The sequence below is a fragment of the Podarcis filfolensis genome (assembly GCF_964270895.1).
Source record: "Podarcis filfolensis genome assembly, chromosome: 14".
NCBI classification, from domain to species: domain Eukaryota; kingdom Metazoa; phylum Chordata; class Lepidosauria; order Squamata; family Lacertidae; genus Podarcis; species Podarcis filfolensis.
The window spans coordinates 47,420,951-47,433,533 of NC_139616.1; the positions used below are offsets into that span (position 1 = coordinate 47,420,951).

At 39.6% G+C, this 12,583-nt stretch overlaps 2 protein-coding genes across 10 annotated transcripts in view; one reads left to right on the forward strand and one right to left on the reverse strand.

Annotated features, from left to right (window-relative positions):
* Positions 1-12,583, reverse strand: part of CHLSN (cholesin) — a 139,975-nt gene that overhangs the window by 111,811 nt on the left and 15,581 nt on the right. The gene's annotated exons all lie outside the window — the stretch shown is intronic.
* Positions 1,456-8,152, forward strand: GPER1 (G protein-coupled estrogen receptor 1). Its single transcript, XM_083585508.1, has one exon. The coding sequence runs from the start codon at positions 7,000-7,002 to the stop codon at positions 8,068-8,070; it is 1,071 nt and encodes a 356-aa protein (XP_083441634.1). The 5' UTR covers positions 1,456-6,999; the 3' UTR covers positions 8,071-8,152.

A 12,583-nucleotide genomic window follows, 5' to 3' on the forward strand; every position in this document is an offset into this window, starting at 1 on the left:
TGCTGTGACCTGGGGGATGCATTTCCAATGTCTACAACCAAAGAAAGCATGCTTTTTTATTCCAAGTAATTATTCTTATTCATATGCAAATGAAATTTTAATCTACTGGAATGCATTTGATTAATCCAACAATATTAATCGTTTGATTAGCACTGCCCATAAAAGCATAAGAGCTCTAGTGCAGGCACAGGCAAACCCAGCTTGAAGGGCGGGGTATAAGTCAGGCATAGGCAAACTCAGCCCTCCAGATGTTTGGGACTACAATTCCCATCATCCCTAGCAAACAGGACAAGTGGTCAGGGATGATGGGAATTGTAGTCCCAAACATCTGCAGGGCCAGAGTTTGCCTATGCCTGCTCTAGTGGATCAAATATAAAATACCATCTACTCCAGCATCTTGCTTCCCAGAGCAACCAACTAGCTGCCTCTAGGACAGGGGTGAGAACCTCAGGCCCAGGGACCAAAAGCCCCGTCAAGCCTCTTTGTTGGGATGTTTGAACATACCTAGGCCATGGTCCTGCTTTGCGCCCTCCACAAGTGCCTTTGTCTGCATAAAACAGGAGTCACCAACTATTTTGGATACATGGGCAGATTTCAAATTCTTAGAGAGTGCTGTGGGCACCAGTTACAACATGGCTGCCATGGGGCCACAGTATACACAAAATTAGAGGTAGCACAGTCATGGTGAAGTTTTTTCTGTAATTGTGCTTCCATTCTATAAAAGGCTTAACCTGTTGAATGTCTGCCTGTCATACAACTGTTAAAGGCACAAGAACCCCGATTTAGCCAATTGCCAACTCTAAACTGAAGCCTATGCTACCATCCTGTACCTAGTTATCTAGGAATAAGCCCAATTAAACACAAAGAGACTTACTTCTGAGTGGACACGTATACCATTACACTGTAAACTAATAATTCATTGTGTAGTTAACCTGATCCTTAGCTTCTATTAAGCTGGAGACATTTCCAAGCCTCTTCGAACAGTTTTCAAATTTTTCCTTTGGGGATTAGAGGGGATTCTTTAACATCTACCCACACTTAAGCAAGTAGTATTGGGGGGGGAGAGTCTAAGCATTATCTGATCTCAAATGAATCCACCAAAGGAAAGATGCATCCTGATTTGGGGGTGGGGGGGAGGAAGAAGGGCAAACTACAGAGAATCCAAGGGATCTCATGGGACTGGAAAAGGTATGGGAAGGGGACTGGGGATCAGAGACCTGGGTATCAAAAGTGCTTAAAGAAGCCAGCAAGGAAGGAAGGAAGGCATGGTCAACATCAGGGCCTGCTCCAGTAAATTAAACCCTTCCCCTATGGATCCAAAGGACGCCATCCACCCTGTGGGAAGGCAGAAGAGAGTGAGGCAGGCAAACAAACAAACAAACAGACAAAGGAAACATCAGGACTTGCTCCAGTCAGACTGACCCCTCAACTCACAAGGCCAACTTTACATTTTTTATTATTTGTTTTAGTATTTTGAAATTGTAAGTCTTTTCTTGGGTGTCTTGGAATAAAACGACTTATGAATACAATAACAAAATAACTATTGCACACTCCAGCAACTAGTATTTAGCAGTATACTACCTCTGAACATGGAGGTTCCATATAGACGTCATGACTAATAGCCATTTATCTTACTCACTGTGTGAAAGGAATAGCCCAAAGAACCCAATAAATGCATATACTGAGAAAATAAAATGAGCATTAGAACAGTGATATGTACAATACAAGCTAGAACTAAACTGCTCTGTGATGTGAGGTTTACCACTGACTGCCCCTGCCTCCATGGAGCTGTTCTCCCCACTCCAGCATCTGTTACATTCAGATGGAGGGAAATGTAAGTTTGCCGTTGCATGCACTTGTGACAGAAATCTGTAGACAGACCCAGCACACCTGTTAAACGCTCAGAAAGTATGAGCACTAAAGCTTGGGTATTCGAAAACAAGGGTCATTCTTTGAAAATGTGAGGAAACATATGCCAAATTGAACAGCGATAACTGTTACCTAGTCACAAATGGAACTCTGATAAATTGCTGCCGCTGACCTAATTTCACTCCATCTTACTACGTGGAGATACCAAATGCCAGCAAGTGGAATCTCAGCAACAGCAGAGATTCTGAGGTATGACAGGGGAGCCACCGATGCCCACAGCAGTATGATTACTTAGCGTCTGTTTTGCTAGCTTCAAGTATAAAATATCGACGTGCAGTAAAATATAGAGCACAATACCACTGGATAACAATTGGATTCTTAACCTGAAAAGCATGCATACAAGTAGTTTTTAAAAACTGAGTTCAGAAAAGGTCACTCTGAGCATCAAACATGAATAAGGAATAATAAAGAGGTGCCATGTAGAGCAGGGGTAGCCAATGTTTGAAATTATAGCTCCCTTGATACTTGAGCCCTAGCCATACTGGCTGAGGTTAATGGAAGTTGGAGCTCACATATGGAGGGCACCATATTGGCTGTCTTTGATGCACTGGGACATGTTACAAAATACAAAATAATTTAGTAAATGTTAAATTTCATGTTTGGTTTCTGACCAAAAACCAGACTGTACATACATGCATGCATGCATACATAGTTTAGAATAAATGCTATCAAAAGCCAGAAATAATGACCAAAATTGTGATTTCTGGGTTCTGCAGCAATGCTTTTCAAACTGCGTCAAGCTCCTCTGAAATTCAGCCCCCCCCCCGCCCCCAATATTCTCTGTGTAATGTGCAGCTGGTTAGAAATGTTAATGGAGGCAAATGTGAGGCCCAGCAAGCCAAGATGGTGCACAGAGAACACGCCCCACAACATTCCTCAGAATCTTCTACAATGCACCAAGATTCCACTGCAGGCACACAGGGCTTATCTGGCAGAGAAGTGAACAAGGGAAAGGTTTGCTGAACCATGGTTCCAGAGCAGCCTACCCCAACCTGGTGTCCTTCAGAAACTGGACCCTAATTCCCATCACCCCCCAGCCAACATGAATAATGCTCAGGGATAATGGGACTATAATCCCCAATGTATGGTGGGTACCAGGTTGGTTAAGGCACTTCTGGGGCAGTGGAGAAATGCATTCAAGGTGAACTCCAGAAGTTTATTCACAACAGGATCAGATAATGGAAACTGCGCAGTGTATTAAAGTCATGCTGTACCCCGATGTACAATGGTATTACTGAAGTACACTTAGGGTAGGTGTTGATATGGCAACTTCATGCAGCAGAACTTTCAAGCATAGTTTCACAACCGTAAGAACTAGACAGATTTTTTGTTTTCTAAAATGAAAAAATTCTCAGAAAGCTGAACTTCTTACGAGTATACTGTGCTTTTTAAGCACTATTTTAATATAATATAGGTCATTTATGATCCGCAGAAATCCCAATTTTTTCCTCTATCTTAAGTTTTCTAATTCAGCATGTCCAACTGTGGCCAGGATCCAATAAGCTGCCATGGGCTTGGGAGGCATGCCAAGTGGAATTTTGAGCTTTTCCCCTTTAAACAGCATTTACCCACTCCAACCTGGTGTAATATCCCTAACTGCTTCAAAACATTCAAAAGCAGTTTGAATGAGGCATTGGGTGCTGCTGCTTAAGAAAGGAATGAGTATTTTATTCTTCCCCTCTCTCACACACACAAACACAAGCGGAGTAAAAAGTCTGCTGAGGACATGCACTATAGTCTTGTCCCTTCCACTGAGAAAACAGGATTTAACGTAGCTGTTCAAGACTTCTTTTCCCACAGTCAGCAGAGCAATTCTGGCAGCCGCCAGGTGGTGTTTGTGCAGTTATCAACAAGCTTCCTTCAGCAGCAGATTAAGCCCAAGCCTCCACCTGCTGCATCACGATTTAGAAGCAGCACCGACACATTGAATGTATGATACAGCTAAGTTTGTTGCAGAAAAATGATAGCAATGATGAACACAACAATGCAATACATCACGATGGGAATACCTCTTGAGCTGACCGAAACATGCAAGCGATTAAGAAGGGAAAACAGGACTCACGAAAGAGGGTAGGAATATCTCACTCTAGTTATTAATGCATGTGTTAAAGAATCAGTCTTCACTTTGAGTTTTAATGTTTTTCTTTTAATTGCATTTGCTATATGCTTGTACAGCCAAGGAATATCTCACTCTAGTTATTAAAGCATGTGTTAAAGAATCATTCTTCACTTTTGAGTTCTGTTTTTCTTTTAATTGCATTTGCTATACGCTTGTACAGCCAAAGCAGTGGTATATGCTGAAGGTGCTTCTTCTAGCTGAATCTGTGAAATGGTGCTCAGTGTACTGGCATCTGAGTTTACTTTTGTATTTGAAGTAGGATCCCAAAAGCAAAAGAGGGATGAAAATAGGCAAACATGCCACGTCTCTCAAAATGTTTTGTTTTTTTTAAATTTACAAATTGAACTGGCAAAGAGAAATAAACCAGCAGAAACAGAGTTAATTTTAGCCTTTAAAATGATGTCAGCTCAACAAAAACTGTAGAAAGTACAAGAATCTATAAAGCTTTATTATAGTGGTAAGACTTGCAGGAAGAACTGGATTTGTTGCTATAAACCATTTAAGTATCTTAAACAATCTTTTAAAAATGCAGGTGTTTATTCAGTTCTAAATTAACTGTACCAATACACTACTGCCTTCAATTCAATCTAGAATAATCTGAATAGCACTAATTTTTATAATTAGTGGTGGTGATAGTGATGGGATTAAAGATAAATTAGCCAACCAGTGGTTAGGAGGAAACCAGCTCAAGACCAGTTAAAACCTATGAATACACATTAGTGTAAGGTAAAATGAATCCTAAAAACACATGATGGTAAGAACAATTTAAAATGATGAACATTGTTGAAATCGTTTAGATTTCTTGCAGAACCCAGAGCATTATCAGAATGCCACTGATGCACTGCTATTTAAAATATAGTTTTCCCTTCAATATTTACATTGGCCTGCTTTTTAGTGATGTATAAAAGTGATTTATTCTACCTTGCAGAAACAATAATTATAAAGATTGGCAAGTTAAAAAATAGCTGAGTTATTCTTAAACCCTCTACTACTAAAATCATTTTTTTACAAGATTATGCATTTTTTCCCAAAAAGTAACTAATCTAAAAAGATGTTGTTACAAGCCTCATGGTAATTCAACAACACAGTATTTTATTTTGGACAAGTGAAAATAAATTTTCTTTCTGGAAATAAACATGACAAACCCCTTGAAACGACTTTATGCATGCCGTCATATAAAATAGTAAGAATTAAGACTAAAACCAGGCTAAGGCTGCAATCCAATGAACATTTACCTGGCAGTAAGTTCCACTGAATTCAACTCACTTCTGGATAGGCATGTATTTGGTCTCCAACAGCAACCGGCTACTTCTGGATATTCAAAAGCCGAGCAAGAGGGAAATAAGTATCTCTCTGATGCATGTTCCCAGGATCTGGTACTCATGAGGTATACAACCTCAAAACTTGGGCTTTTTATTTTAAACTATTATGGCTAATCACTATTAATAAATGTATCCTTCCAATTATTTTCTATAGACATCTAAGATGGTGACCATCACCACAGCTTGTGGTAACAAATTTTGTAAAAAGAAACACATATTAATGTCAATCAATTTAACCGGATGGAGAGAACTATTTGGAGAGGTATTCTGGTTATACTTTTCATGTTATAAAACTGTATCATGTTGCCACTGCCACCTTGATACTCCACCTTCTATACTAAAAATAGCTTATCTTTAGTCTATTTTCATAGAGATTCCAAACCAGTTATTGTCTTCACCATCCCCTCAATAGCTTTTTTCAGATGAGGCAACCAGAGCTGCACACAGCATTCTACTACCAACTGCGCTGGAAGAGGTTAGGCTGATAGGTCTCAATAATCAAATGTATGTAATATTTCAATCTGGCTCAAAAATTAGGTCAGAGATATTTAGGCCAAACAGAGTTTACATCTTATTTACATGTGTTTCCACTTCCATATACTTAAAATGCTGTAAGAATCTTAGCTGCTCATGGCTTTTTCGCAACAAGGTTTACATAATCCAGTTCAAGATTTTAATCATCTGTGGTAATCTGCTTTATTTTTATTTCCTTATAATTTCACAAATCATTTAACAACATAAATAGAAAAGGTAACTGCTTAAGAAATAAATATTCTTTTCCCAAAGACTTCTGTTATACAATTGAAAAACAATTAAAATGTGCAGACCTATAAGAGCTTCTCTTTTTTTAAGCCTCTGTGAGAAAAATAGAGTAAGAATCAGAAGGGTCCCATACTTTTCCTCTAGCTATCAGTTTTGCAGCCAAAGCATGTGCTGTAGGGGTTATATGTTAAGGTTTCTATAATTATCTATGAAAACAAAGAACATGATACAACAGAAAGTTGATCTTTTATTTCTTCCAAAACTGGCTTTAGTCCTGATTTTTATCCTTTTCTCATAAGAGCAATGCCAAAAAGATGTTTTGCACATTGCCACTATATAGATCCTAAAATGATCCCAAAAACATTTACACTGAACATATACATTCATATATTTGTGGTTCATCTAACTAAATTCACAAAGACAGCATCATGGATATACATGAACAGATGTTAAGGCCATTCATGTTAATAAACAATGAACTCTTTCATTTTTACAGGAAGGAGATTAATTATTTTCCTTTTTATTAATTGCAGGTCAAACAAGATTCATTAGTTGCTAAACTGAAGTAAACAGAACTATTATGATTCAGCATCTTTCAAATTGTAAGCAAGATTACAATAGAAGAAATATGTATACACCTGAAATCATCATTACCATACAAAAGTTCCTGTGTTATAGAACATATCAATTGATTCTTGCTTACCACTTTTCTTAAGGTACTGTAGAAATTCTGCAAGTCTTGACCTAAACTGATTCTGCCTTTGCAGAATACAAAATATGACTTCTACAGATCTCTTTGGATTCACCAACAATTTAAGCACTTTGGTACTGAAGTTCTAAGCGATATACCCAAGAGAGGCGCATACCATGGAAATTTTCACAGCATCCACATCTCAAGTACTTTGTAACAGCACATATTTTGAACGAAATGGATCATATCTATGCAATGAAAACAAAACTGTCAGCCTCTCGGATAAATCAGAACACCAGCAATACATTATAGGTCTTTTCTTATCATGCCTTTACACAATATTCCTTTTTCCTATTGGCTTCGTGGGAAACATTCTTATTTTAGTGGTGAACATAAGTTTTCGTGAAAAGATGACTATTCCAGACTTATATTTCATAAACCTTGCAGTAGCAGATCTCATTTTGGTGGCTGACTCTCTCATCGAAGTTTTTAATCTCGACGAAAAGTATTACGATATCACAATAATTTGTACTTTTATGTCATTGTTCCTTCAAATCAACATGTATAGCAGCATATTCTTCCTAACATGGATGAGTTTTGACAGATACATAGCACTAGCAAAAGTAATGAAGTCCAACTTATTTCGCACCATGGAACATGCCAGATTAAGCTGTGGCCTCATCTGGTTGGCATCTATCTCGGCAGCACTAGTGCCCTTCACAGCTGTACATTTGCAACATGCTGGGGAGGTTTCCTTTTGTTTTGCAGATGTAGAAGAAATTCAGTGGCTAGAAATAACCTTAGGGTTTATCATCCCTTTTGCTATTATAGGCCTTTGTTATTCGTTAATTGTAAGAGTCTTGATAAGAGCCCACAAGCACAGAAGTTTGCGGATACGCAGACAGAAAGCTCTTCGTATGATTTTTGTTGTTGTCCTTGTCTTCTTCATCTGCTGGCTTCCTGAAAATGTCTTCATAAGTGTGCAACTTCTTCAAAAGACAGAGCAAACCTCATCAAGGGACCAGTCTTTCAGACATAACTATCCCTTAACCGGACACATTGTGAACCTTGCAGCCTTCTCAAACAGCTGTTTGAATCCTCTTATCTACAGCTTCCTAGGTGAAACTTTCAGAGAGAAACTGAAATTGTATATTGAACAGAAAACCAAAGTCTCTGTTTTAAACCGGTTTTGTCATGCTACCCTGAAATCTGTTATTCCTGATAGCAACGAGCAATCAGAAGTTTAATTTAGCCTGTATTTAAAGGTACCATAATGGAACTTGATCACAATGCTAATAGAAAAATCATATACTTTGTCCTATGCACAAAGATTTGTACTATTTTTATGATGATATGTAAAAGATTACACATTACTCAAATCTGCATTTCATTAAGGTTAGAAACTAATAAAAGGCTCATGGGGGGCCAGCTGTATTTGCATACTTGTGAACAATAAGGTAGCAGAAAACTGTCTAAGGAAGAACTTAACTATAATATACTTATCAAATAATGTTATTTTTCTGCCATATGTTAGATACCCTGAACAAAATAGTAAAACTGCAGTAAGAATAGGGAAATTCAATAGAACATATTGATACAGAGATGCAGTCACAGATATAGAGAATTGTTGATTTTCCTTCCAAGAATATCAGCTTGCAAACCTGGTGAAGAAAACAGCTACAGCGTAGAAAGCTTGGTACTGTATATTAATAGACACATACTGTTGCACAAACTATTAAGAAAATAGAAATTCAATCTAGATTTACAATGGACCTCTCTTTCTGGGTTGTTGTTTTTTAATTATTACAGATAGCTATTAGGCTTTTATTACTTCCAAATCCCCTGAATCACCAATAATCTTCCCCTTTAATAGTGGACTCAGGCAGTTGAGTGCTTATCAGCTTGTAAGTGAAACAGGGCCACCCAAAACTAAGGTAATGGTACATACTCAAGGGACTTCTCCAGTTATACAGAACTATGTAAGTTTGCAGCAGGAAAGAACGGTATTTAAAAAAAAACAATTGAAAATGGCTCAAAGGTTTGTGAACTTCCTTAACTCATGGAATGTGGATGACAGCTGTGCCTACAGAAATAAGAAATATTCTATTACTCATCCTGTTACCTGAAGATGACATTTCCATGACCACATTTAACATGAAAGATAGGAGTTCCTGTGTATTCACTATGCTTTAGTTGTTGGGGCAAATGATGCATTACCCCCACTGTGCTAAATCCTATGGCTTTTTCCCTATGGGTAGATTTCACTTCCACCTCAGGAGACAAAGGAAAAGTTCTAAAAGAACCAGGACAGATTGTGAGTGAGCTGAGACACAAAATGTTAGTGTGCCAGTTGAGGGTGGGGGAAGGAAAATGGACTCCGGGAGAAAAGTGGGAAATTACTAGCTCAATGTAGCCTTTAGTAAGTATTCTGGAAGGGTATGCGTGCCATCAGTTTAAAGCAGAAAATATTTCTCTTCCTGCACTATATAGGAATGTTTCCAAGAAAAGGAAAATGAACACATTTTCCAGTTCCACTCTTCAGAACACCTCCTGCATTATACAGCAATTAAATGCTTAAGATCACCCTGAGCTGTCTAGTGCTTTATAGGGTAGCAAAGAAAGGCCATGTGGGAAGGTGTTTTGTTTCACTTTTCTTCTCCTGAAACTCTCCCAGGTGTCAAATACCACTACACATCTTTTGGTCCAAGCAACTTGGAGCCCTGAATGAGGACATTCTTCTTACAGGGTAGGGAAATACACTGCTAGTGGGTATTGCAATATCCACTAACTCAAATCAACTTTTTTTCAAGAATACTTAGATCCAGGGCATGTTCAAGCAATATTCACTCTCAATACCTGTATTCACACTGCAATCAGGAGATTCAATGGGTAACTGGCCCCCCTCCCACTTCCCTTTCCATTCATAAAATAGAATTGGATTTTATTTCACTTTCACCTTCCTTTAATTTTATTTACTGTACAATACCTTGAAAATAACAAATATTATTTGTAAGGTAAAGGTAAAGGGACCCCTGACCATTAGGTCCACTCTGGGGTTGCGGCGCTCATCTCACTTTATCGGCCGAGGGAGCCGGCGTACAGCTTCCGAGTCATGTGGCCAGCATGACTAAGTCGCTTCTGGTGAACCAGAGCAGCGCACGGAAACACCGTTTACCTTCCCGCCGGAGCGGTACCTATTTATCTACTTCCACTTTGCCGTGCTTTCGAACTGCTAGGTTGGCAGGAGCAGGGACTGAGCAACGGGAGCTCACCCCGTCGTGGGGATTCGAACCGCCGACCTTCTGATCAGCAAGTCCTAGGCTCTGTGGTTTAACCCAAAGCGCCACCCGTGCCATTGGTAATATAGAATATATCTCATGAATTGCAATTTACTGCAGATTCTCCCTAATTCTCTTATTTAAAATCTTTCATCATGGTATCACGGAAAGATGGCACTGCCAATAAATAAGGCACTGTCAAATTTAGAAATTGCACTCTATATGCAAGGAGGGGAGGAGGTACACATGAACAAGGAGGGCTATCATCCAAACTGGCTCAGAGACTGGACAGTCAGAATCAGAGAGACCTTTTCCTATATGGATATTAACATCTATTTGTAAAGACAATTTGCATACTATGATGATTTCATCATTTCCTGCCAGGATGGAGAAAAGTTTGCTTCTTACTGGACTTGAATCACTCCCTTTTGACCACTCTACGGGAAAAGAAATTTGAGTTTAAGGGAAAAGTGGACCTTGGCTGACCCTTGACTGCCTCCTTTGGGCTTAGCTCCCTAGACTTCAACCTCTTCATGCTTGTCACTGACAGGCTGCAAGGTCTTGAGAGCTTTGGAAAGCAACATGGAGAAAGTATTGGAGAGCTACTTTGGAGTGTAGAAAAACAACATTCTTGTACATCCAGGTTTAGTATGCACTAGTTCCTTTTCAAGCAATGTTAAGATAATCACAGAGATGCTGCACTAAACTAGGTAATGTTCCTATTATTGGATGGGGTCTGTCTGTTCTGCTGATCATACCCTTGATTACAGGCTAGGCATGGAACTAAATTCTGATTGCATTTCAGAGCTTCAAAAGATTATCTTTCCCATGTGATTGACTTTCAATCCCTTCTAGGATATATACTCTATGAAGTGCTCTGTACCCTCCAGAACTGTGCTATATTATGACCTCCACACAGATCTCACAGAAGACATGCTCTGCCTGCTGCAGGACAGGAAGACTTAGATCTTGACTAGGGCTGCGGCACATAGCTAACAAAAAAGCAAAAAGTTTCACTACAAATTTCCAAGATGTAGTTTCCTTTTTTAAAAAAAATCTAAATTTATAAAGCTTCCCATGGAGCCAGTAATTCAAGGAGACTAACATGTTGAGGTCCAGGAGCTGCATATCAGCAGCAGGTGTGGTCACCCCACAGTCTCACATGCAAACTGTATGTAAACTGGATGACTACTATGGGGTGTAGGGAGTGTTAGGAGAGGGTAATACCTCTGGTACGGAACACATTGTGCTCCTTCTGGAGTAGTTTCTCCACCTTTGGTCCCCATCCTGCAATCAGCTCTCACCTGTGGCTCCTAGAAGCTGTCAGCATGCAACAGCAGTGACAACCCGGCAATGGCTTCGAATGGCCAGCTAAACCAGGTGAGGGTAGCTGATGGGTCTCAAACACTCCAGGACTTCCCCTGTATGTGAAGACAGGCTCTGGCGGATTGAGCAGATGAGACCAATACTGGGTCTAACGGCAAAGAAGGCGATTTCTACACATGCTGTAGAGGCAAGTGAGGGGCAGATGGGGCTTGTCAATCTCCCATCTGGGAGAAGGAAAACTCTGATCCTAAACCTCTGCTGCCTTGCAGGATATCTTTGGGAGGAGAAAAGGCCAAGGAGTAGACTCTACACAAATCCAAAGTGGAATCCCTAAGACGGCTGGATGGCACATTGTACGCCACCTTCCGGCAACTCCCAGCAGCCCGGCTGGTGTCAAATGTATTGCTTTCCTTTCCTTTGGAGCACATCAGCAAGGCTGAGAGTGGGGTCTTGTTTTCTGGGCAGCCCTAAGAGCTCCATACACACAGCACAGGCTTATGCTACGGTGACATCACTTCAGTGCTGCTAATGCAGCAGTTAGTCTTCACCCCCAGAGGCACACTCCATTGTCCCTTGAGACAGACAAGTGCCAACAATCTGAATGAGGATCCCAAGTAAGATCACAGCAAACAATACTTTTTAAAAAAGTTTATGAAGCTTTTCGTTGTTCCCAATAAGACTTTAAACTAAGGGTGCACTAAACTCTAAAAGCTTAGTGAGAATTTAAAATCAATCAATCAATAAATATTTGTTGCCTAATTTACAGACCCTTTGTTATATTTTTGTGGGTACAAATGAATTTCTAAGTAGAAGATACATGTGTAAAAGATGCAAAGGCATAGGCTCAATCCCTCCCAGATCACCATTTCTGATATATTTTTACATGTACATATATGCATTATCTAATTTGCAGGTTCATACAATCAGTTCTGTAGCAGGGCTAGTAGACTAACTTGAACAAAGAAGACTCCCACCCAAATATCTCTAGGAATTTACTAGGAGTAAACCTGTAACATGCCACGAAATTTCCAGCTGGGCTCAGGTGAGCCACAATCCTTTAAGTCAATCCTTTGAGTTTCAGCACCCTAAAACTGCAATACATATGAGTAATAATGTTGCCTTACCTTGCAGGCATATTGAAAAGGTGTGAAGCATT